Genomic DNA, 27924 nt, shown 5'->3' with positions numbered 1-27924 from the left:
GGAGGGTGGAGGAAAAAAAAAAAAAAACAAACAACAAAATATTAGTTAGACTGCCTCCAATCTGGCCACTTAATGACTAATACTCAACAGACCTGTACTAAACCACCAGGATATTAAACAGTCAGGAGGGAGTACTGAAGGACAAGATGATTTTTATCACCTGAAAGCAGAGAGCAGAAGAGTCCCAGCAGGAGCCAGAGGCTGAATATTCCTGCAGTATCTACTGTACTGACTGTACTTCAGTACATAACACCAGACTTGCATGACATAGTTTTGCATCATTAAAGCTGACAATACAGAGGAGCGGCACACCACAGTAAGTGCTAAACTTTGCTGGCAATAATCCTGGGTGAGCAACTTGCTACAAATACCTTTGCCTTTTGCTCTTCCCATCAAGCTGAGAGTGAAGGAATTCTGTGGCTGTGAGGGGCGGACAAAGCTCTCACAGGCACAAAATTTCCTATGAGACACTATTTGAAAATCACTATTTTAGGGGATGCTTACTACAGAAGGAAGGGGTGTAACAGGGTGATGTAAGTGCTGTAATACATTCCCTCTCTAATTCTTATGGCTTTAGTCATTTGATATTACTCCCACCACACCCCCCTCACCACTTTCCTTCCTAAGTCTGCTTTTAGACATAACCCTTTGGTCTTGATTAGTCATTTTGCATCAGATACAGAAGAAAAGAGGCAGCTGGGAAACAAAAATCAAACTGACTAGCAATAATAACAAGATGCACACTCTCTGAAAAGGCAACCACTCAACAGGAAGAGGTTTTCAGCAAATAACACCTACTACAGACACTGTATTTTTCAAAGTGAGTATTTTAAAATGTCATTTGAAGAAAGTAATAGCAGATTGATAGCAGAACAGGTTCAAAGAAAGTCTAGTGTAACTCTACGGTTCCCTGACTACAAAAATAAAACAAAAATTATGAATGTGTCAAGCTTAGAAACAAGAAAAAAACCTAAAAAGTTGCTAAAACATATTTCTGAGAAAATTAGTATATGTATATTTGGTCCCACCTTCCACAGAAGAGCACACATTTGTATAGATCACAGAATCATAGAATGGCCTGGGTTGGAAGAAACCTTAAAATCATCTAGCTCCAATACCCCTGCCATGGACAGGGACACCTTCCACAACATCAGGTTGCTCAAAGTTCCACCCAGGCTAGCCTTAAACACTTCCAGGGATGGAAATCTGCAACTTTTCTGGGCAACCTGTTCCACTATCCTTCCACCCTCACCGTAAAGAGCTTTTTCCCAATATCTAATCTAAACCTACTGGCTTTTAAGTTTGAAATCATTCCCACCTGTACTGCCACCATATGCTCTTGTAAATAGTCTCGATCTTCCCTGTAGGTTCCCTTCAGCTATTGGAAGGAAGAGAAAAACCCAAGGGAAAAAACCAACTGCATGATTATGCCCTTGTTTAAGAATTACTCATCTCTCACTCTTGCCACTATGCACACTGTCACTGACAGAAAATGGTATCAGAGATATCTGCTCAACCCAGACAACAACTACAGGAGTAAGCCTCCCCTGGGGAAGAGTCTGGATTGTAAGCACTGAAAGTAGAAAATGCAATTTGAAGTTTTAAAAGGCAGTAATTACCACTTTAAATTGCTCTGTGTTTTGTAAAACATGTCTCTGCAAAAACTGTGGTAAAGGGCAACCAGGAAAAAAAAAACTAAAAACCAAAAATAGTATTTTATTTCTATCATAGACAAGTCTCCTAAACAGAAGAAAAGTCAACAAAACCAAAATTTAAAAGAAGACCCAACAAATAATGACCTATTCTATGAATCATGTTTCAAAAACAGCAATATGGTAGAAGATCAATAAAAATGAACAAAGTACAGAGCAGTTAAAGCCCTCTTGTGCAATCTTATCACCAGATGACAGGTGTATGTCAAGTCAAGCAATGGAACAGCTGTTAGCCCACACCTTTGTGGGCACCTCTAACCAATGCTGTATCATGCTGGAGCTGAGAAACCAGAAATCCTTGATGGCCAAGAGGTGCCTACTGCTCCTCAGAAAAAGTCATGTTCACATTTTGCATCCTGTTTGTTTGCTGACCCTAACATCCTTGATTCTATTTGCTTCCAGACAAGAATAAACAAATAGATTTGATTAAATAAAAGCCACATCAATAAAAAAGATAAAGCACTCTAAAGAGAGAAGAAAAACAAAAAACTATATTCATTAAAAAAATTATTTTCAGTAATACATTCCATAAGCTACAAGATAGATGGTCCATTACAGCCTCATTCCTGAGACACAATTATGTTCTAAAAAATAGTTTAAATACCTCAGTTTCAGTACTATGCCATGATACATAACTTTTGGGATTTAAGTTACAGACAGCTGTGGTGCAGGCACTTGGACATGAGTTACGAACCCCAAGTTTCCTTCCCAGCCAACAGCCAGAAATGGTATTTCTAGGGCACAATTTCCCTGCCCACTTTTAGCCTCCCGTGCTACGACAGGAAGTCATGCCCTACAAACATCTATTTCTGTGCATGGACTGTGAAACGGGGGAGGCATTGGGGTGCTCGTTTCTGGTGTAGGCATCTGTGTCCTGCACACTCATCATCAGCTAGTGGCCAGCTTCCTCCTCCCCAGCACGTCTGCGCAGCAAGGCACGCTCCGCTCGCCCTGCTTCTGCCCGTGCACCAGCAGCTCAATAGCTGCAGTGTCTGCAGCCACAGATCGAGTTGCCTGTGCTCAAGATAAGCCTTACATTAGCTTCTTCTGGAGAAGAAAATTGCTTGCTTTGGCTCAGCACTGTCCTTCTCTAATGACTGATGCTCATGGCACTGGCTTGGCCTCTGAGAGGATAAATTGTAGAAAAATGTTACACAATAACAAATGAAACACAGATAAAATCAACCGATTGTCACGTGTTTTCAGATCAGTTTCTCAAAGCCCTGTTTATATTACAACCTATTCACTTTGCTGTGAAACCTAGTTACAAAAGCCCAAACATCCACATGTTTCTAAAATGTTTCTTCACTACTGACTAGAACGTTTCCTCTGGTACTGAACTGTGCTGCTTCATGCGGTTCAGAAGTACTTGGTTTGATCCATACGATCAGATCTGAACTGCTCTGCAGGGTTAAACTGTATTTTGATCAAATCTAGAAACATCCATCATACACACACTCTGATAATGGTCGCTGTGTCTGTCTGCAGGCAGAGAAACCCCCATGGCAGGGCAATACCTCTTCCCCTGAACTTGGTGCCAGACTACCCAAGGAAGCTGCTGACTCACTACGGTTTCAAAAGAATGGAGATGAACACAAAAGCATTCAGTCATGGTAAGACACTTGAAATGTGCTTTTCTTTAACTTAATCATGGTTTTGAACTGGAAGAATGAGAGTAAACATCACCTTTTGTTGTCTTTAATTTTGAAAGTATTGTTATAATTTCTTCCAACTCATACCCTATAATGGTACAATTTAGGGACTTCCCTTCCTGCCGTGGTTGTGAAAAAGAAAGGAAAGAACAAATTCTAATATGCTCCTATTGAGAAAAGCATTCACAAAACTGCAAACAAATTTAATTTGAAATGCATTTTTGTGGAAGTGGTCATTGCTTTTTTGTACAGTATTTGCAACCGGTTAACTTCATTAACAAGCCTTTCATTTGCTTTTAAAAGCTAATACTAATGTACACAAATGTACACATGACTGTTGTGAAGTAATCTCACCGTGGTTCTTCTATAATGTTTTTGATTTCACTGAAAGCACCTGAATCCCAGTTGAGAGCCAAGCTAAACCTTCCTCTAGCTCTTGTTTTATAAGACACAAAAATTACTGTACACATTTGGAACTGCAAAAGAGCCCTTTGAATCTGGCGTGTTAAGAGAATTGCACACAGGGAAAGCATTAAATTAATAACTACAAGGTAGGAATTCAATTAACATGAATTGAATTACCTCTCTAATAGCAAGATCACAAAATAATTTATTTCTAATACAAACATGCTTCTATATGCCCTAGCAAAAAGGAAGAGTGCAAACTATCCCGAAGTTTTTAAAAAGTCCCAAATTAAAGTGTTGGCAATGATTTTCAAGAAATCAATACAGAGATACACAGAAGAACAATTTCTGTATTTTTAAATTTCTCCTACTTCTTCTGTTTCATGTTTCTCATACAAAATATAGGTAAAAATTGACACCTTAACTCCAGCAAAGCTTTGACTTGGCTTCCACCCATCTCCCATGTCTGCTGGGCACATAAAACAGTTAAGCTACTGCTAAAATCTTCCCAAATCTTAGACATCAAATCCCTGCAGACTGACCTTTACTAATTCAGAGGAGTAGAAACTTCATACAGATGCTGATGTCCATGGAAAGACCCGTGAGCAGGTCCCTGAAAGCACTGGTTATACTCCATAAGCTCCTTAAAACTGAACCCAGTCCTCCTCCAGGGGCTAAAAGCAGCAATCTTCCTTGCTGCTCTTTAATTCTTTTAGCATGTTTGACATGCTGACAAGGTCTTTCTTTTTTTCTCTGAAAATTGTCTCATGAACCTTCACCAACTGACAGAAGATCAAAACACCATCCTGGCCACGGAAATGGAAAATAAGGAAGGAGATTTCTTCTGTTTTGGAGGTACTGTCTTCTCACACTACAAGCCTTTAAGGATGACAACTTGTTCCAGGAATAAGATGACTAGCTTTTAACTGGTGTGGAATAACTGGTGCGAGTGATGGGTGGGAAGAAATACATGCAATAGATAGTAGAAGGGAAAAGGTACATGGGGAAAAAAAAAAAAAAAAAAGAGAGAAAGTATCCTCAGGGAAAAAACAACTGTTTTTAAACAAACAACAGTATTCAGATTCACAATACAGATGACCATTTATATTAAAAAAAAGAACCCTCCCCCACAAAAGAACAAATAAAACACCTAGGGGAAGTGACCCTAGTCACTAGAAAGCAGCCTGTGGCTTTCCCTTGCTGACAGTCCCTGTGCAGAGGCAGCTTCTCAACTTTAAAGGTGTTCGCACTGCCAGCATTTCAGAAGGGACCAAATTGCACAGAGGGATGCTGCAGGCAGACACATGATGCTCACTTCTCTGGGAAGACAACCTCACTACAGATTTCATATTTTCCTTAAAGTCTTCATAAAACTGCAAGTGGATAAGGGGGAGGAACCTTCTGCAGAGGCTTGAAATTGCCAAAAAAATGTAGACCTTCATCTTGACCAGGTGGCTTAATCTTTCTGAAAGCCCATGGCAGTATCAGGGAACATGGAAGAGCAAATGTAGGCAGGAGATGATGGTGCAGAAGTCATGGCTCAACCTAAGGTCTCAGACCCCTCTTTATCAGAAGAAAGGAAGAGAGAAACAAATGCCAGAGGTCGAGAAGGGGTCTTCAGGCACAGGTTACTACAAGCATCAGAGCCACCTGAGAGAGCACAGCCTGACACAGAGCAGTCATGCTGGGAGCAATGCTAGCAATTTAATTGTTGAAATGATTCAACTTCTCCCTGGCCCCATTTAAAACTTCCTACTATGGGTCTAGCCACTGTGGCTGCTTTTATTCAGCTTTTTAAATTAAGAATGTCCTGATCAAATATCACATTAGCTGTAAGTCCACAAAGGACTAAATGAAAAGGCATTGAGAGAAGAAGCTGCAGATAGGAATAGAACCAGGTTTAGGCAGTGGCGTTGACTCAGCCAAAGTCTGCAGGAACTCCTGCCCAGTTTTATGTGTGCAGTCTCTCTCTGTTTCACAACAACAACAACAAAAACCCAAACAAAACAAAAACACAGAAAAGAGTGGGGGGAAAAAAAAGCAAACTCCCTATTTCAATCAGATCTCTGACACATAGCAGAAGCCAGAGAGGTTATCAGTACCCTTAACCCAAGCCACTTGCTCCCTTCTGAAAATTAAAAAGATATTTTCACTACATTTCTTCCTCATCACAGATCTACTGTGTGATAAATTAACCCTCCCAACTGACAGAAGATCCAAGAATAACAAAAAATTTTAAAATCATTCTTTTCTAAACTGCAAAGGATAAAGCTGATAAGAGCAAGCCTTTCCCGTTCACACGGGTCCATGTGATTGAGCCCCTCCCATTGGCATCTGTCACTGAATGCTGAATGCTTACATTTGCAAATGGACTGTTCGTAATTTATGGTTGTTTAACCAAGACTTAAAAAAAAAAAAATTAAACAAAATAGCCATGAATTATGACTTCCCTGAAATACTGAGCATAGTTGCCACTTAGACCCTGAACCTCTCCCCACAGCTGTTCCATGCCCCAAGAGCTCTTGGCACAAGAGAGCTGCAAGCAAAGACCTAACAAGAATAAAAGTACCAAAGTTCTAAAAATACCAGTTTGTGGGGGCATTGTAAAAATAATTATCCAAAGACGAGTTAAATGACACCTTTTGTATACGATGAAGATCCAAAAAAATGCCCAACACAGAGCACTTACAGAGCTAAAATTTTGCAAAGTACACAAATGGTGTTATCCCTCCCTAACTACAACTAATCTAAGAATTTAGAAACTTTAGGAGTAGCAATAGCTCCTGTGTAGTAAGAAGCAGGTCAATCAAGTATAAGCAAGAAGCAGTCTTTTGGGGCTAATGCCTATGAGCCCTCGGCCAAACTAAACCTTCCTCCAGTTACCCAGCTCTTTGCCTGTGCAGGACTTCTCTCCTACAATCGAGCATTTAAGATTTACCTTCGGGCAGACAGCTAGCTGGCTACCTGCATCTTTGATATCTGAACTAAGTGAACCCAGTGATTTAAAAGAAGCTTGCATCTGACTGCAGCAATGGACTTCCTGCTATGCACCCTCCATCTCCGGCCTTTCACATCTGATTTCACCACCTTTAGGGTATACCACAGGATATCTTTTCTTAGACTTCATCTAGAGTAGAATTCAGTGGGGTTATGAGATAAGCATCAAGGTTGAGTTTGCTCTGAAGCTGGAGAAAGCTCTGTTTAGAAAGGTTTTACTGTCCTGTTGAGCACTCTTTAGTATTTTTCAAGTTTCTCAGGTGAGCATTTGAAGAAATTGCAAGGAGCAGAATGCACAGCTAAACGAGACAAAACCATATCTGCTTACACTACCCTTCCCAGGAACCACATTGAAGTAGCCCTCCCTACCTCAATTCTCCCCTCTCCTATTGGCTTGTAAAGTAAAGCCAGCAATGAACAACCAAGGTAATGAACAGCAGAGGTAATAAGTAAGGCTCATTTTCGACAACGCTTGTGCAATTCCCATATCTAAATCCCCAGGCTACCACAAGCTCTGGAAAAATACAGGCAAGGAAGTTACATTACTAATTCCACCCAAAACTGAGTTAGCACTTCAGACAGACTCAGACACTCAGTTCATTGAAATGATCGCATGACTCTGACAGCAGAAACAGGCCGGTGATCCAGCCCGATATTAGGCCATACAGAAAACCAGAGACAAGATTATAAAGCCAAAAGCAGAGTTGTTTTTTTTTTTAAGAGAGGAGAATAAATGCTTTTTACATTAACAAAAAAGGAACAGTTTGTCATGGCACTCAGCCTTTTAAAAAGGCTCAGACACCCCATTTCTTGTTAATAAATGCAAGCTCTAATATTAACCACCAGCTATAGAGAAGCCACATGATTTTTAAAATAAGAATCCTACACTGAAGCTTCAGGACTCACAGGATGTGGTTTAAATAATCAACACCTAACTGAGAGTCCATTCAGGTTGAAACACATATTTTCCCTGTAGTACAAAAGAAACCAATTTAAATTACTTTCAAGGTTATTTTTGAATAACCAGCATGCAGTAGCACAATTCAGAAACCAATCTGTAAATAACAGCGAGCAGATGTACATACTGCCCCTTCCAGTCACCTGCAGTGCGACCATTACTTTCACTCAGAATTTTATCCTAGCACACTAGAGGAGTTGAAACTACTATAAAAAAACATAATTTCAGGAATTCTACATCACACATGCATGGATTCTACTGGCACAAATCAGCAAAACAGGAAAAATACTTTTGGAGGAGGATGTCTCTGCAATACTGCAGAGGTTATAACATTTAAACCAATTTCTGCTCTGTGCATGCAAGTTACAGGAAGCAACAGGAAGCTTTTGAAACAGCACAAAGATCTGCCGCAACAATAATGACCTCAATATTTCCTTTTTGTGTTTTACACCACATTTTTTCCTCATGTTTCATAACACTGTTAGCACCAACTTGGACAAATATGGTTTCTTACACCATCCCATACCTGCTGCTCATCCTCCATGACGTTGCTGGCAAATTCAAACACAAGCTCATTCTGCTGTACAACTGCTGCCATAATAACGCATTCCCAGGTCTCAGCTCCACATACAAAGAAAAATGTTCTTGAAAGTGAAAGAACAGAGAGCTTCACTGAGGTCCAGCTGGGCAGAAAGGCAGGTTCACAAAATGAATCAAGTATCAATGTTTTTGTTTCTTAGATCATCAGTGTTCCTGGGTTCTTTTCTTCTCAAAGCAAAACAAACCAAGGCAAATCCTTTCCTGAGTTGTTCTTCCCACCTTGATAGCCTTTACCACTGTGGAGGGAAAAATTAAAAAAAATTATCATTAAAAAATTGTTACATTAGTAATGTAAAAGAGTAGCAGTTGCAATGAAGTTTCCAGGTATTAAACTGTTCTATCTGGGTCAGAACAAGTCAGACACTTTGGTGTCTCCAAAGTTATTGCTTTTACTGATTAATGCATGAGAACTTTCATTACCTGAAACAGAACTGTTTCAGGAAATAAGACATCAGTTTCAAAGTCTTTCATATTAAAAGCATGAGACTAAGGAAAAGTTACAAAAGTTAACACAAAGAAAATCCATATTTTCATTTGATTCAGATACGCAGTTTACACATTCATTAGTACCTCTCATCTTCACAGTTTATTCAAAGTAAAAATACAAAACTCAGACCGACCTACTCAGCTCTAGGATATCCCAAGTACATCACATTTCTTTTTCATACACAGTTCAAAGTTAACAAAGTTGTTGTTTTGCAAGTAAAATGCCTTGGATCTTGAATCCCCATGTCAAAATGATGAAACCAACAAAAAAATTCTTTCTACAATCCAGAGAGTACCCGCCTTCCTACATGAAGCAGATCTTCAGCTTCATGTTAAAAATGCACTGTAAACGTACCCTTATCTCTACCAGAGGCTCGCAAGCAGCCGGAAGGAAACAGCACTGACCACGTCACGGCAAATTAGAGCCGTCAAAAAAACTGCACAGTACAAAGAAAAAAAAATCCCCAACTAGAGAATGTAAACAGCTTCAGTGAAGGGATGTGTGCCCACAGCTCCTGTGTTGTTACTTACTCATCGGTGCCAAAAGTAAACTCGGTTAGGGTGAGCTGACCAAGAGGTCGCTGCAACACCTCTGGGGAAAGAGGCAAGCACAAAAAGAACTCTTCATATACAACTCAAGTGACCCAGACATTAATTTAAAAAATCTACCATTTCAAAATAATAACAGGAACAGGTGTCTAAAATTAGGAGTCCAAGGAGTATGTTGGTGCCTAGGAATTTAAATCAATATATTTTAAAGGAAGAAAAATACACGGTTCCTAGTGTTTTGAGCAAACATCTTTAAACGGCCTTCGATTAAGAGCTGCTGTGACAAAAGAAGGCAGAGGTCTAAAATGTGCCCATCCAGAGTGAGACCCCCAGGAAAATCAGCATCAGTGCCATTGGTGATGATCAGCATCTGCCTTTGTACAGGAGGTTTAACTTTGCCTTGTTTTTGCAGTAGGCTGAAACTCAAAAAAATGAAGAGCATCTTCCTCTGCCCAGTGCCAAGCAATTTAATTAGGGAGGATCATGTCAGAGATTCGTACTCCCTCACTCTAGGAAATGTAACAGCTGTTTTTCCTATATAGATTGTGGTGTTCCCAAATTCCTAAGTAGTGATGGCAGAGCATTTAGGCATTTAAGTCACTAGATCCTACCCTTCTAAGAAATCAGGAAACCCAAGATTATGCAAACAGGAGAACCTCCCCAACTTCCAAAGTGCACTCTAATTAGCTGTTAAAAGGTTTGTAAGAGTAGCCACAACCTTAACTACATAATATTTGCTTTAATGAGAGTTGCATGCATGAACAGAGAAAGAAGCACTGTAGGAACCATTTCAACCTCAGCACGTGCCATTTCACTGGTTGACTTGAATGGTTAACAAGGCATTCTCCATACTTCAGCAGGGTTATGGCACTGAAAGCATTACATGCAACCATATAATCCTGGGTGACTTCCCTAAACCTTATTATTTGGTTTTGCCTTTCAGAAGATGTGGATGCCATTAGGAAGCAGACACATATTGCCAGCATAGTGGGAGTAAGCATAACTTGGGCCATCCTAGACTCCTACCATCTTGTATACCAGCTTGAAAATAAAGTTATAGCTATATAATATATAGTTTAATATTGCCTATAGACAGCGATTCAAGTGGGTCAATCTATGCCAACAGGGATTTACCAACTTTTTCAGAAGAGAAGGCAGGTATGGAAATTTATTGAAGTACAATTTCTATTATGGTTCCCCCTTAGGAATAAATTGTAACTGTCCAACAAGATTAAATAATATTTTAAGTCAAACCCTCTAATCAGTGAAGAGCAACTTCACTGTAAAGGATCACAAGGCAAACAGGGAAATACAAGAACCACCTCAGTTGTCCAAATGGAGGCTTCTGTTTAAATGGGGTTTAAGCTAATTGTCCAGAGACAGAATACTGCAAGGGCATATAGTCACAGCCCTGACACTGACTGAAGCCACATGTATGAACAAAGGCTACAAGTGCTTTAGACCCCATAACTGTCTATGGTCAGTAACAATTAATTGAGTCAACATAAAAAATGGATAAAGGACATGTTAGAGACACAGGCTACCGAGTATGCTTTAAATATAAGGAAAACTGCAGGTCAAGCTACCCTAAAAATTTTAAAAGTTCACCACATGCACTGCAACTGACATTTTCTTCCATTAGTGCAAGGTTATTAATTATTCTGTAAAACACTAATATTTTACAGTAGATACTACAATACCAAAAGGTACACTAAATGCATTAGATCCAAAAGCCGTGGCAGTAAACTTACTGAAAGCCAGAAAGAAATATTTCCTTACTTTTTATTTTAAAAAACAAACAACTAAACTCTCAAAGCAAAGCTAATTATCCTGATTTAATAACATTTAAGAGACTGCAGCAGCATAATACATTTGATCCACACAAGCACTGCTTAAACCAGTCACGCTTCATGCTAACATGAAACTCCTAATCATCTGATAGCACTGTAGGAATGGTCAGTCAAAAGCCTGTTTTATGAATTCTGCACTGCAGTGGTGAAGTGATGTGAGACTGTTCCTTCTCCCCTACATCATCCCCAAAACCACCAAGGGCTCTATCCATAAGGTCAAGTGATACATTCTTTTTACAAAAGAAACATCTAACCACAACATTAGTACCAAATCCAACAACAAATGAGTGAACAGGCTTTAGTGAGCTTTTATATCTAACCTTATAAAGGTTGGGGACGCAGACTATTACTGTTGGAGGATATTTATCATTACTTCTGTTGCAGTGTATAGTAATAGCAAATGATTTACTGGGCAACACCAGCACAGCAGAATAATGCAAAAGGGTTTTCCTTCAATCCATATTACTTTCTCTGCCATATAGAAAACAAGAGCAGCTTTTCACAGAAGCCAGCAGAATTCTAAACCAGCAATACTTTCCTTCACATCTATTTTTATAAACTGTGCTTTCATTATTCCAACTATCATAGGGTCCTGCTGTCAATAGGCTAACACAAACATGACTATTGTTTTTGCTATGTAATGCCACTTATCCCCTGCCTGATTTTACATACATCTGCGAGCAGAAAATAAGTTATTTGCAAACAGCATAAAACGTGTAAATTCTATTCACATGCACAGTAAGCTTGACTGCATACAAATAATCCTATGAGAAAGGGAACCCAATATATATTACCATAAAATTTACATCAGATTTTCAGAACTACAGAAGAAGTAAGGTTTTGCTTTCATTTTTACTAATTGTTGTATAGATGTATTACAAAAAGCAGCATGAAGACACAGCAATATAAACAAACATCTTAATTTTGCTTAATCCTTGAAACTGAACTCAAATTATTTTAATCCCTCTGGAAACTCCCCTCATCCACTGATTTCAACATCTAGAAACAAGCTCCTCAATCAGTGTGTCAAAATACACATTCAGTCAACCTAAGCCTTCCTACATGCTACTCTGGTAACCCAGAAGATGCACTGTAGCATTCTCTCCTAGCCATCAGCTAGACATCATAGCTTTTTCCCCACCTCTCTTCACCATTTATCCCCTCCAGTTAGTCCTAGCCCATTGAACTGAGCCAGTTCAACAAAGCTTCCAAAAACACCTCCAGAACCAACGTTTTTGGTCCCAATGGTGAAGCTGCAACAATGCACCTAGGCTCCATACTGGAGCCACAAATCCACAAATTCTCCTTCAAATCCTGATAATATGAGCCAGTATAGGCCACACTATCTCATAATTCAAGCACTGTAATGCAGAACACCAAAACAAGATAATGGCACACACTGGAGCAGGTGTAGCAGGTATCAAAGTACCAGGAAGAAACCTAAAATTTTGCTAAAGGTCAGCTATGAGCTTAGAAGACTCAAGTCTTGGTACTGAGAGCATGCCAGATGAGCTGAAAGATGCCTCCAGCGAGTTACTGGATCCGGTCCCATTAAGGATTACTAAAGATGACTGTAATCATCCTGCACTGCCTCTCTCATGAAATTATTAAGATCATTTCTACATTTAAAATAAGACCCAGCTTAGCTGCTTCAAGATTCAAGTGACGATCTGAGTTCTGAGTTATTGATGAAACAGTTCCAGTCAATCAACATGGGGACAAATAACTTGAGATTGGAATTTCCCATTGATTTCCTAAGACAATCTGCAGCATTAGCACTAACCTAGAAATTACAAAGTTGTGACTTAACAGAAATGCAAAGCTGAACCCCCCTTCTCTACACCATCTTGGATACAGGGAAAAGAGGGGACTGAAGGAGAGGAAAGGAAAGATTAAAGGTATCACCTGGAAATCTAAACAGATGAAAACCATCTCAAGTGAGGTCAAACATGGATGGCAACCACACCTTTTCACTCAAATTTCTAACTCCATTCTACCAGTGGAGATTAAGGATAGCTCAACCCAAAGTCAGTTCACCTTCTAACAAGTCACATCCCTTTAAGATAATGAACAAGTATCATCATAGAGTCAGGTTTTCTTAAAAAAGAGGGTAAAGCTGAATGATACTGCAGTTCTCTTAATGCAGAAATCCCAGACCAACAATGATCTTTATATATAGTGCATACCAAGCATAAATGTTAACAGTTTAGTATTCTGTATCATTCTTCATGGCTTAATTTTTACTATTCAGTAATATTACAAATTTGCACAGGACAAGGGATTTGAAACTGGTCCTTAGATCCAGGGCATCTGCACTGATGAAATGACAAGAACAAATTACTATATGGCACCTGGCACAAAAAGTTTCTGAAGGCTCAGTATTTCAACTGATCACACAAATTAAAGGAGATAGGAAAACAACACGGTTAAGAGGGTAGCACTGAGAAAGGAAAGAAACAACATAAGGAATAGACTCAAGTCTTCTGAGAGCATCCATGCTGCCTAGGGCAAACTGTGCAAAGGGCAGCTGACACAAAAAAAGCCAACAGTGACCTTTGCTGAGCTTTCATTAAGGACAAAGAAATCATCAGTATCAATGAATTCCTGTTTTGCAGCCTGTCTGGAAACCACAGGCCCTCAGTGCACACACAGCAAGGAGGACAGAGAGTAAGAAGGTTTATCTGTTAAATATAAACACAGATAAAACCCCAAAACGACACAAAATCCAGTCAATATCAGAGAAATTAAATGAGCCCACTTGATATAAAAACAGATGTTTACTCCAAAGAGAGCAAAAAACACAAACGCAAGCAACAAGCTTTGTCATCACAAAAAAAAAAAAAAAAAAAAAAAAATTAAAAAAAAAAAAATCACATTTTCATCCCCCTTTTTGTAACTCCCTCTTTTAGCCTGAATATTTAATTTGAGGCAAGATTCCTTTCCAGACTATTAACAGTAATGGCTCCAGCACTTTTTACAGACTCTCCCACCTCTGAAAGTCCTTTTCTTCCAATCTCCCATATTCCCTCATATTTTTCAAGTCCCTTTTATTCAGCACATTTATGTAACACAGCTGTTGTACACAAACCCAGCAACCTGGCAGAGCACTGCTGGGAAAGCTGAAAAAAATTAAAGCATGGTTGAGACTTTGTTCCCTCTGTATCCTCTCCTGCCAGCATATTCAGTGTGTCAAGGCAGCCCCAAATCAGTGTAGGTGTGTAGATGTAGAGCACTGTAAGTAATTGATTTATCCAGCAGCAACAAAAGATCAGCCTACCACCAACAGGCCAGGCCTAAGGCGCAGCCTAAAAGATACTGAGGTGAGACAGGCTCTCTCCAGCTTTACTACTGAAGCTCTTGAGCTCCAAAAAAAAGTATTTGAGCATCTGTTAAGAGCAAGCCTCCCTAATTTGATCAGGCAAGGAAAGGCCAGGCTGGGTTTTAGTCACCTGTCTGCAATGTTTGCCCTAGCAAAGCAGAGCCAACTCAACAGGAAAACTTAGCTGACCTAAAGCAAGGGAGCAAGGACACTCCAGGGGGAATAGAGGGTCCAAACCCATTCTCCTGCTTCCCCACTCCTCAGGCACGAAAATAACTGAATTCTGCATTTTCATAGACTGGCTGCATAGTAGAAGAAGAGGTTAAGGAGATCAGACACGACCCATCTCCCCTGACGGGACAACTTCATCCCACCTCTCCTCCACAAATCATGTGAGACACTGGATCTCTTTTCCTCCTTGCCTGCCAGCCCCCAGCTCTCCTTCCATCCCAATCAAAACTGTTTAGTGGATTCAAACATCATTTTTCAGCTGCCTGACTTTTGGCACATTAGGTACTGAAAAGAGAAGAGGAGGGTAAATTTTTAGAAGTGGTTAAGCCATCACCTGGCAACTCATGCAACTTTGAAACTTTACAGATTGAATTTGGGTTGCTGAAGCCTCAGGTGACAGATAAATCACTTATTTCAATTACAGTTAGACAAAAGCCAGCTAACACTTCACTGCACAACCGCTACTCTACCTGCCCTCACGGACACACGGACCCAGGCGCACACACATCAGCTGCAGTTGCATGAACACACTTTCCATCCATGTGCACATGCGTCACATATACACCAAAGCATATGCCCTTCTACTGACTTGACTTTTAAATTCTGGTGCAGCTGTTTGGCCTACCAAAGATTAAAAAACCCACAATCTCCCACATCTCTATACAACATGGGGATACGTGAAAGTCCTCCTTCTTTGCTTCCAGTTGAGCCACCTCCACCCACTGGTGCTCATCAACACCCTAGTGCTGCTGAGAAAATACTTAGCTTGATCTTCCCCTCACCCACTGAAAGCCAAACAAACAAGATGAACTGCCCCCCCGCCTTAAAAAAGGACACCTAAAAGGACAATGTCACCCAGGCAGTGTATGGGGACAACACAGTTAGCCAAGCCTTCAAGAATTCCACAGACCGTCTACCAGCCAGGGAATGGAGCAGCACCAACATCTCAGGGCAGTATGAATATCCTGGTCTCGGAAAACTAACATCTGTGCACAGGCATTGTCAAAAAGAGAGAGGGGTGTAAGTCAGGCCTTCACCACCTGAAAAATGCTGGCCACAAGCACACCATCACACTGAGCTCCCAGGCAACCGACAGGATGACTGCCCATCTTTCTAAGAATTCTCTGTAGGACTATCTAAAGGTCTCTTATCCTAACAAAACCATCAGATGTTGTTATGGGGAATGTTTATGCAAGCATGGTCTTATTCAGCAATGTAATATGGATCCAAGGACCAGCTGAAAGCATAACATTCATAGCAAAGACCTGCTTTTCCTCTTGCTACTGCATAATTCTACATAAACATGCTAATGTCCAGTAAATGCAGAGGCTGGGAAGTGTGGTTTGCTGGTCCAAAACTCTTGGCAGTCACTAAACTTGGTCCGCCCCTTGATTCTGCCTTTTGTAGTTAAATCATCACTATTGGTAAAGAAAGGAAAAAATAAGGTGATCACATTTCCCAGCTAATAAAATGAGAACATGGAGACATTCAATTAAGAAGCAACTAGTGTTAAAAGGATGGAAGGAAAGTAATTAAAAATTCATCAGCCTCGATGTACTCGCTCAAACTCCTTGCTACAGACATGACAGAATTCAAAAGTTTAGGAAAATTGTAAAATGTTTTAAAAACAGCTAAATGTAATTAGACCAAACCAGCTCCATTACACAAGGATTTCTTTTTTAACAATGGAAAAGAGCTGTCTTAACACACAACAAACCTTCAGTAATTCAGACTGCAATCACACGTCTCTAAATGACGGCAGGATTTTGCTGTGATTTTATTCCTGTTAACTGCACGCTTTTCAATTTACATACTCTCCACCAGAAAAATAGCAATATTTTTAACATTGCAAAACAAGAACGGATGGACTACAAGTTGGATATAACACTGCAAATGTCCACTTAGCCCAGCTCATCAAGTGGTGATACTAATTACAGAGAGAAAGGAAAACAAAAGATCTCTCATTACTTCCTCTCCTACAACAATTAGTATATGCTATTTTATCCAATAGTAAATTTGCAGAGAAAGGACTGGTTTTATGTCTTGTCATAAGATTACCAAATTGCCAACATTAATAAGTAACATGAGTATCAACTTTATCTTCCTATTTTTTACACTGCAAAAAATCTCAAAAAGCTGTTCTTAAAAAAGATACCAAGAAAACAGTAAATTGATGAAATCCCAAATCTGGTTCAGAAATTTTTGCAAACCAAATGTATTATTCCAGTGACACAAAATAAATGCTTTAAAAGGCACCTTTAAGTGGTTTCTGGCATTTAATAGCACCTTTTATGGAGCATTAAGACCACAAGCCCATAAGAATCTATAACAATAGATGCAGATAAGTCAAACTTCATTAATTTCCAAGGGAAAGATCCCAATACAAAAAGAGCTAAAGGGTTGAGCTCCAAGACAGCTAAAACAGGATAAGAGGAAACCTGTTAAAGAGGGGTGAGCGAGAGAAGAGCTGTTTGACCCTGAAAGATTTTGCTCTTTTGAATAACACGTACACACAGGAAAATAAAGTAGTGTCAGTGGGAGGAAAAAATATCAGAGAAACTGAACATAATTGCCTTGAAAGGGTGCCAAACTTCACAAATGACCAGTCGCCAGTCTGTACCCAATACTGACATAAAACTGTCAATCATTCTCTAAAAACTATTTTGCCCATAAATTAGCAACACAGTCATTGTTTTTACATTACCTGCAAGTAAAAATAAAGTTTACCAAAGAAAAATGGATGGCCAAAACCAATAACTTCTTTTCTTTAGCAGCTCTATAAATGAGCCCTATATATATTAATGTATATGAGAGGAAAACAAAAAAAAGAGGCCAGCAGAGATCAAGTTCAAGTTAAAAGTTTCTTATTCCAGGCAACCTCTTCCAGCCAAGCATCAGTAATTCTAGATCAGGGAGTTAAACTCCCACAGGAGTTTTTCAGCATTCTGCAAAAGTTGCTACTGGACCTGGCTCACTAAAAATCCAATTACAACTTCTGCAACACAGATTTTTAGCACTCTGGGCATTTCATATTGCAATTAATTTTTTTAAAAAACTCTTCTAACTGGACTGTCAAGCACAACAAACAAAATATTTTAATAAGTTCAAAATTACTCTCTGACATAGCCATAGAAGTGCTGTGTGATTTGCATTTCTACGTTTGAGTACTTAAGCGGTTCCAGAAATATGAATTTAATTGATGTGCACTAGCTGGAGAGGGGCACAAACTAATCCACACAAAACCTGCTGAGGCCTCCCTTTTCCTAAACTCCCAGATGTGGACTTCAAGCCTCAGTTTGGTACTTTGCTCTTGTCAGCAATGTTTATGTTCAAGGTTGCATTCAGTATATGCCAGGTTGAGAAATGTAAAGGGTCTTACCTTTGCAGGGTCTTTAAAAGATCTGTATGAATTCAGAGCAGATTAGGCCATGTTTCTATTGTTTGCCTCTCATTTGCTGTCAGCTGTCAGCAAAACGAACAGTCAAAAGCTTTTGGAGCAGGCTGGTATTAGTCAGCTAGACTTGAATTTCCAGTTCTTTCACATTGCTCTCTATTTTCCTCCATTAGGTTAGCCTGTCCTATCCTGGTATCAGATTACAGGGAGGCAACATCATAGCACCTTGCAAAAGAGTCGAACATATCACATACCTAAGTCTGCCTATACCTGTTGCCCTCAAAGCTTAACTCTTTCTACCAACAGGAGAAATGTTTATTCTAGGCTATATCACCTACAAAACATTTGCAGCAGAGGAGTCATTTCTCCTTCTGACTTCACAGCTACAGGATGGAGTGAGATTTCATTTCAGGAGCTGCGGAACACAGGCAAGCTACGCCAAGACCAGAGGCTCCAAGATGCCCGCAAGAACAAACCTGCACCTGCAGACCCTACCCCCAACGAGAACACTGGTCTGGAAGCATTTGCTGCTTATCTCAGCAGGTCTGAGGAACCCCAGTCCCCATTCTGGGTTCAAGATCATGTAATCATACTGATTCCTTGCCTCCCCTCAGACCCTGCTGCTAGAGCAGGAGGCAGGCAGGCGTGTTCTCAACACGTAACCGGAATGGTGCAAGGAGGTGGTGTTTCAGTACAGCCCACACCACAAAGCACTGCAACTAACACTTACCTATAAACTGCTCTAACTCAGAACTAGACAAACATTTTGGTCTTCAAGAGATTCCACTCATTTACAAGAACACTTTTATTTCTATTTAAGTTAGCACCATGGTTAACAATGACAGGTGAGTAGAATACAGATACATATTTCCGTTTTGTTTATAAAGCTTATCAGTTAAAACATGTTTTTACAAACAATGCCTGAAGCTTTTTAATCTATTTGCCACAAAGATACTCATTTAACTTTATCCATAAATATAAGAAACTAAATACTCGGTCACACATTTCCAATGGTTATACCACAGGAATTAATCAGCGAGATCTTTTGCACCAAGCAAGAAGTTACCTGTTTTCTCCAATCTGTAACCAGTCAGAGCACCTATACAGAGGCCCAACACACACCTTCCCTAAACACTCCCAAAGGTCTATTTTGTCACCCATTCTGTCACACCAATTGAGATTACTTCTTTTCAGAAGTTTTTTCTAAAACAGTTTGATGAGTGAACTAAAGCAAGTAGTATTGTGATTTTTTTGGTTTTAAGGGCTTGGAGAGTCCATACCCTATTCCTAACACAGGCAGGGATTTACTCATGAGGTTGGGACAGGACAGACAAATCTCCATCAGCAAATCTCTTGGAAAAATTAAGGCACATCTCCTTCTGTCAAAATCACAAAACTGATACTTGCACTGAGCTTTCATATAGATTCCAAAACCCCAAATAGCAACAAAAATGCCCAAACCAATGAAAGGTGACAACACCTCCTAACATCTCACAAACAGATTTACTTAATTGAAAAGTCTGTAGAAATGGCAGTGAAAGGTAATTTAAAACAAGGTGCAAAGTACCAAACCATACCCACAAACAGGCAGACTGATAAGGAACAGCTGCACACAGGGAAGTCAGAGCCTCCTGAACTCCCTCCCACTAACCTCCTAGTCTGATGAGCCTGGGGTAGTCTTTTTCACTGTTTGTCTTTTCTAATATAATTGTCTGGAGTTTTTTTAGCATGAGAGCATTCAACTTAATGCTTGGCTTAAGCCGGTTTTTTATGGTAGCTCAGACGGCATTTATGTAGGCCAGGGTAGACCTGGCCTCTTAAACAAGACACCAAAACAAACTACATCTTTAAGAGACTCTCCCAAGGCAAGACATTTGTTACTCCTTTCTGAGGTGAAATCTTGTGTCTGATTTCCAATGTATCATAATTTACAGATCACTGTAGCTGCAATTCACATGTCATCTAAAGTCTAACAAGAAAAAAGAAAAAAAAAACAAAAAGAAAAAGTATTGAAAATTATAGACTGAGAGACATAAGCTTTTAAATTTGCAGGTAGAAGGGTGAAGGCTAATTTGGGCTAGAAGGCTGTTACTGTATATTCTCCCTCAGAATGAGTCTCAGCTCTGAGCTGGGACGTGCTTTCTGCATGGGCAATTTGTACCGGCGTCACAGCTCACCAAAGAGAAAGGCAAGAAGGAAAAAAATACTCCAGATACTCTCAAGTAAAAGACAATAGGTAAGATCTACACCATGCAGAAAAGGGAGCAAAATCACCTGCTGACCAGTTTGCTCTGAACTCAAGGAATATTTTCAAAACATTAGCTTAAAACTGAACTTGAGATTGGATACAACTTTAAGAAAGTACCAACACACTCACAGCACTGACACATGGAGGGAGGGACACCGTCTTGGTTAGAAAATGTGAGTATTACATAGCCAGAGGGACTTCAAAATAAAACAAAGGAAAAAAACCCAAACCAACAAAACCCAGACCTTAGGCTCTTGCTCTAACTTGTTTGGTACACAAACCACCTTGTTACTAGACAGCCAACTACTTATGGGTGTGGAGCACATAGCACAAAGAGTTCTATGTACAGGTTATACCAATAATCTCATCCAGTGTAGACACACTGAGTATCTCCCCATTGCACACAGAAAAAAAAAAGCAACACAGTTCACTTGTCTCTAAACCTTCCAGAGATGACTTCTTCATCCCCGCAGAGAAGCTGCAGGTTTGAGCTTTTTATCTCCAATCTTGGTCATCATCTTTTCTTCTTTCTCCCTACTAGCATCTTCAGCATTACTCACTTGATATGCTTTAAGAATAACATTTTGAGAGGCAAATGCTTCTACGCTGTTCTTATTTTCCTCTCGCATTTGTTTGTCTCATTTCAGCCAGCTTTTCAAAAGGTAATCATTACCTTCCAGGTTTCAGGTCAGAAATTCACTGAACTGTGCTGTTTTCACAGAATCACAGAACTGTGGGCTCCAAGGAAAGCAGAGCAGAGGGGCAGAATCACATCCCTCGCCCTGGCTAGCCACACCGCTTTTGATGCAACCCAGGATGCAGTTGGCTTTCAGGGCTGCAAGCACACATTGTTGGGTCATGTCCAGCTTTTCATCCGCCAGTTCTTGGACTTGGAGTATGACGGCATCTTTGCTTCTTAATCCTACACAGTAAGAGTCCTGAACCAAATGCCTTTTTAAAAACAATGCCCTTCACCTATTTGTTCAGTATTGCCCTTCCTCAAAAGCCGCTCCTGGGTTAAATCAATGAGGTGCTGAAGGCTGCCTGAATTGGAGAAGCAGCATTAACAGTATGAAGAGTACAGACATTTCTGCTGTTCTGAACATGTATCCAGGACATAACAAGTTACAGTCCCAAATAACTGTCTGAAGGAAAAAATCTTAGCTAAAGAACCAAACAGAGAATATCTAAAATTATGCCTTTAAAACATCCTCAAGGTGAGGGACTGCTGACACAGTTGCAGTGGAGAAGAACATTCACTCAAGACATAATTGAAAGTTAGCTTTTTGAGTTTTTAAGCTCCCAATTTTAATGCACTCTGAAATGCAATATATTCATTCTTCTAAAAATGCATATGCTTCATGATGTTTAGCATAATTACAATAATAAATACATTAACTTGCAGCTATGCAGAACAAGACAGAAACTAATATTCCCATGCCATTTGTACATTTTTCTTTTTACAGATCAGTGTAGCCTAAATTTATGTTCTAAAGTATTTGCATGGGGTGGGATTAAGAAGGGAGACTAATAGTCTGGGGAATTTCAAACTATTGAACGTGGCTATTAAGAGAATATAAATTATCTTCTGATTTGTTGTTAGACTAACAATTCCCACCATGGGGATTCAAACAGTGACAAAGCACAATTTAAAGACCAACAAGATTAAAATAAAAAAGCAAAGAGATTTTTCTTTAGAGTGTTATGGAAAAGGAACAGGGTCTGCAAAGGTCCCTCCAGGGAAGGCAGTGTCTGGACAGGCCAGTATTTCTCATTTCGTAATGTCTGGGGAAGTGTACAGTGAAGCCTAAGTCACTCTCATATGAGTACACACCTGCCCCTGGGAGACACAGAAATTCACTGCTAATGAAATGAACTTGACACAGAATTTATGAGTATTGCATGAAAACACCTACAGAATCAGTTTATTCTGGAAATTTTCAGAGCTCCTACAAACCAGGTGTAGAGAAATTCAAGCCTCACTTCTTCCTCATTTCATCATTCAAGTTCCCATGTCTTTTGTAGAACTAAGTAAGGCATCAGATGTGGCTGCTGCACATACGCCTGTGCCATCCAGCTGCAGCCCCCACCACTGGGCTCTGTGAGCCAGCCCGACTCCTCAGCTGTGGGGAGAAGCAAGGCAGCAGGCAGGGCTGGGGAGGAACCAAATCACCTGGGGAAAATGCAAAATCACCCCATCACCTTGTGCTGTGTGCCCAGCTTGGTCTCATTCTGCAAAAGGAAGCAGCACAAACTCACTGCAGCCAGTGGCTCACAAACCTGGAGACCTCTTCCTACCTCCCCTCAGCTCTGCAGAGCAAGTAATACAGATATTTCAGCCTGCTTACCCCCTCTCTCAAGCATTGTCTGAATGGGGCTGTTGCACAAGTCCACTCATGCTTCCCAAAAGAAAAACCCTTACAGCGTCATACACGGAAGGGGAATTGAGGAGACATATTTCTCCTACAGCAGCTTTTCCCCACATTAACCCACAAGGAAAAGATTGTTCCTGCCTTTTCTCCATTCTAAGAACCTTTAATGCTTCCACAAGAAAGAACTGAGATTGCTCTAAGTTTTCCATATAATGAATGGGAGCAAAGGTAGGTTGCATCTTCTGAGGATGAAAGGTCCTTCCTTAGGTCATATCTGACTTTGCTAAATTATCAGGAGTTGATGCAGGCCCCAATGCAGAGAACCAAAAAATGATTTGGAATGGAAAGGGCTTTTGAAGATCATTGAAGTCCAACCCCGCTGGCAGAAGCAGACATCTGTCCCTAGATCACATTGCTCATGGTGCCATCCAACTTTAGCTTGAACACTTCCAGGGATAGGGCATCCACAACTTCTCTGAGCAACCTGTGCCAGTGCCTCTCCATCCTCATTGTCAAAAATGTCTTCCTTATGCCCAATCTAAATTTATGCTCTTTCAGTCAAAAACCGTTGTCCCTTTCCCTGGTATGACAAGACTTGGTAAAACGTCTCTATCCTAACTCCCATCTATACACTGAAAGGCTGCAACAAGATCTTCCCAGAGTCTTCTCTTTTCTGGGCTGAATAATTCTCTTAGATTTTCTTTACAGGATAGCTGTTCCAGCCCTCTGACAATTTTCATTCAGGTCTCTGGGAAAACAAACATTCCAGCTTTTCTTGCAGCACCACAGCCTCATCACGCAAGAAGCTCCTCAGCAGACATCATCTCTGTTATGAAAACCCGCAAATTATCATAGGAACCAGAGGCAAAATGTTTTTTATGTATCACTTTTAACCCACCCTTTCCTCTCCCAGTACAACATTCAACCCATACAGAGTCAGGAGGAAAAAAAAGAAAAAGAGAAAAACAAACAAAAAAAAAGGAGATAAAAAAATAGCAACCCACCCTACACCAGCAAACAAACAAAACCCAAACAAACAAAAAATCAAAAAACCCCAATGAAATGAACAAAAAATCTATACAACCCCCCCCCCCCCCCAAAGAACTAAAAACAAAACTCAAAGTTAAAAAAGCAAAAGAAGAAAACACGAGGGAAAGCTGAGTGGTAGATAGAAGATAACTTTTACAATAAACAAGGTAACGCAGAGACAGGCTGCTTTACATAGTTACTAATCCATCCTTTAATTTATCCTCCATCCTCCTTTCTTTTTTTCATTTCTGTTGTCTAACATTACATCTGCTTCGGCGAAGTCTCAGTGGTTTACTGTGACCATAGATACAATGAAATAATATCAAAATTGTGTGGGGGTGGGTAAAACCCCCCAAATCTATGCCTTTTTTCAAGATGCCATACACTTCAAGAGGTTTTGTGGAGGTCTTATTATGTGTTCCCCTCAGGGATTGTGCCCTGTTTGTATCTTCCCTTTCTCAAATTTGACAGTGCTGAGAACAACAGTCCTCAAAAACTGAAAGGGAGAAAGGCCATTAGAATTATCCTGTCACTGTGAAAGGCTTCCAGTGCAGCTATGTTAGAAATGCCAGAGCTGGTGCCTTTCACAGAGGCAAAACGGCGAGTTTTGCCCTTGTGGTGCTGGCTCCTGGCCCTGCAGAAACCTGGGGAACCAGGAGCTCAGAGCAGTGCCTACCTCTGCAAGAGCAGCTCTTCTGTGAATTCAAAACCTCTCACGCAGGCTGCAATGCAGAGTGCCCCACAGCCCAACACAATGCAGGAGAAAAAAACCTAAACCAACAGTAACAAAAACACCCCAAACCCCTTACCCACCCAATCTCACTGCCCCGACAACCTTTCTCTTCTTCCCCACACTGAGTAATGTGCCCTTCAGGCTGAAACCCTCTATTTTAAAGGGCATATAGTACAGAAATATTTTATCACATGGCAAAGACATCCCTACTCAATGCTGGCTAGTCAACAAACATACAGTTTAAGAGAAAAAAAAACAATATTCTGGGAGCTATGCTGTCACATGAGGAAGAAGAGATCACCAAGTGAGACAAAAAGGTTAAAATGTATGCACAGTTTCACTTCTAAAATAATTTTGACGTGCAGAGTACTCGGTTCTCTAAAATCTCATGGGGGCATAGATACTACTGTAGTTCTAGTTTCAGTAAATTAATTGTGATGCAATAACATACATATCTTCAGAAATCATGCAACCTACATTAAAAACTTACATCATTTACAACAGAAGGTTTTATGTGCTTTTTCTGTGCACTTTTAAAAAGCTGTTTAACTGAAAGCCAGAGCTCTCTCAAAACCACAAGTGTATTGAGATGAAAAAATTAATAATTAAAAAGAAAAAAAAAAAAAAACAAAAAACAAAAAACAAAACACTCCAAAGATCACAGATTTTACAATAAAAAGTGGTCAGGTAACGTGGCAATTACCCGCCCAGAAAGACATTAGTGAAATTACACGACTTGAGCCTTGACCTGCCAGTTTCTCAGGTGCATTTAAAAACTCCCACACTGATAGCTGCGGAAAACGAAACACTGGACCCCAGCTCTCACATTAGGATAACTCCCATGGTTACTCTCTTACAATTCATGCTTCAGGAGTTCAAGTCCTGCTTTCTGTTGAGCCAAATAAGCCCTGACCTTTACCCTCAGGTGTCTAAAGAAGGGGCTGAGAGGGACACCAAGCCCCAAGTGCAGAAGACAGTTGATTACACAATGGCTGCTGGGGCAGGCTGCGGCGTTGTCATCTCGGGCGCATCTGCTCCCCTGCTCGTGGTTTAACCGACAGGAAGCGCAGTCAAAGATACCCAGCACAGCCGCCAGCGCTTCCTGCCCGCATGGCCAGGTCTGTCCCCCTGCATGGGCCACCCGCCAGCAGCAGACACTCTGTGACACCTTCTGAAGAAACAAGAAAAAAAAAAAAAAAAGTAAATTAGGCCCACATGCAGAAAGCCAGCCAGAAGGATGGATAAAGAAGCAAGCAGGTCAAGCATATTGAAATGCGGCCCCAGAAGGCCACCAAAGCAGTGTACAAAACACTGGTGGCACATCCTCATCTAACAGGGCCCAGGAAGATAGGCAGGCCAGTTGTGGAGTTTTTTGAGTTTGGTCTTCCTCAACCAGGTTTGTACACTGCCAAGAAACCGAGTTACTTTACTTAACAGATGAAATCTTTTAAGATTCTTTCTGAAATCTTCAGATGTGAACCACAACCAGTGGTGAAAAACCCATTTCCAAATACAGTACCAGCCTCTTCTATGACCACCCTGTCCTAGAAGCGGGGACAGGTTAACGATCTACAGGGCTTTTCCAACAGTAATACCTTGATTAACACACCTTTGGTCTACTGCAAAATTGAAACCCTGAAGAAGCATTTGGTATCCACATGGTAAGCACAAAAACCAAATGTTAGACAAAAGCAGAACTTCAGTGAAAAGCAGAACACCAGCACAGTTATAATTACTATGGTATCTATATGCAAAGCAATACGCTCTCAGCCACTCTGTAAGTCGTCTTCTGCTCAGTCTTAGATTTCCCCATAATATCATCTGTCAAAAAGCATAATCTCCTTAGTCAGCCTAAAAACTGTATTTTCATATAGGATGAGAAATTATTAAGATGGCCTCATATCCTTCCTCCATCAATGGGCAACTGGTGGTATAAAACAGAGGAAAACTAATTTTGTTACCAATTAAAGCAACAGAAGACATGTCAGTCATGTAAATCAGTCAGGTTGGGAAATATATCAACCAGTAGATATTTAGTTGATTTTATACTATCATGTACTGCTGCAGTCTAGAATTTTCTGCATAAACCTAAAAGCAGTACACATCTTCACTGGATTTCAAGGAGTATCTGACACATTTTACACTTCACGGAACCGAGGTGCTCCATCCTAACATGGTTTCCGTCCCCATCCCAAAACAGTTCAGAATAAAAATGCCTTCATTGGGTGACTAGCACTCTTACTTAAACAGACACCACAAAGTCAGAGGTTTGCAATTCCCTGAAAAAGAACAGGGTCCAAATTCTCCTCATTTCTAACTTAGAAACATATTCCTCAATTAGGTTCCTCTGATAAAGCATATTTTGTCCCTGGTTTTCACGAGTTCCCACATGAGCTCTGTGACCACCTTGTTTATTCCACAGAACCACAGGTCCCCTGCCTCAAAAGGCAGGACTACATCACTCCATGTCACCAAAAACTTGGCCACTTCATGCCTTGGAAATCAGAATGAAAGCCCAGAACTAGGACCCATCAGACACTAAGAGAAAGTTTGCTTCAGCAGAATTTCTGACATCCACTTAAGACACACGTCCCACCCTTGACAAGTACTCAAGTAATCCCAAGTAGCCAACAAATTAAAAAAAAAAAAAAAAAAAAAAAGATACAAAAAGTAATGGTTGCTCAAAAGCCTTTCTGAACAAAAAAGCCATGCAGCACGAACTGAACCTTACTAAATTTTGCTGGTTTGGCAAAAGCAGAACTGAAAAAAACCCAAGTATTTTCCATCTCAGATTCCAACAATACTATGTAGCCAACAGCATTTTGCAGATTCGCTTCTTAGTTCGTAAGTCACATTGGTCATATCTTGCAACATGTACTGGCAGGATTCAATGTTTTCCTTAGAAAACTGGTGTGGCAGATGCTGACACTGGTCCAGAAATGGTTTGCTCTCAAGCTGGATATTCTTTTTAACCCTGAAAGTTCATCGATGTTCTGCTACAGAACAACAGATTTTATAAGAACAAACATTTCAAAATTCTCATACGTATTTATTTTCATGGTGTATTACTACGGTACTAGATCTAAGCATAACAAACACCAAAAGGAATATTTACATGTAAATTAATATCTATTATATGAATTATAGATTATTAACTTAGAAATTTAATGTAAGAAGCATAGGGCTAATATAAGGGGGGAGGGGAACGTTCGTTTATAAATTATTTTGAGACACCTTAAAATCATCTAAGTTTCCGAGCTCTGTATGGCTTAAGCAAAAATGCAAAGGTAAATGTTGTGGTATTTACATTTATAAAAGCAAAATAAAAATCAGGATGACTTTGTTCTCAAAAGACTGAAAATTTATTCCTTGAGACCACTGCTGCACGA

At 40.1% G+C, this 27924-nt stretch overlaps 1 protein-coding gene across 4 annotated transcripts in view; it reads right to left on the bottom strand.

Annotated features, from left to right (window-relative positions):
- ELF1 (E74 like ETS transcription factor 1) overlaps positions 1 to 27924 on the bottom strand; it is an 87001-nt gene that overhangs the window by 29528 nt on the left and 29549 nt on the right. For all 4 annotated transcript variants that reach the window (XM_066176238.1, XM_066176241.1, XM_066176239.1 and 1 more), the window contains exon 2: positions 8251 to 8560. In XM_066176238.1, the coding sequence (XP_066032335.1) occupies positions 8251 to 8322 (72 nt within the window). In that variant the 5' untranslated portion in view covers positions 8323 to 8560. The remainder of the gene's footprint in view (positions 1 to 8250; positions 8561 to 27924) is intronic.

The sequence above is a fragment of the Chamaea fasciata genome, unplaced genomic scaffold (assembly GCF_029207755.1).
Source record: "Chamaea fasciata isolate MVZ Bird 193981 ecotype frontalis unplaced genomic scaffold, bChaFas1.0.hap1 SCAF_2, whole genome shotgun sequence".
Lineage (NCBI taxonomy): Eukaryota > Metazoa > Chordata > Aves > Passeriformes > Sylviidae > Chamaea > Chamaea fasciata.
Note: the sequence above shows the minus strand (reverse complement) of the source record. Positions and strands in the feature narration are given on the sequence as shown.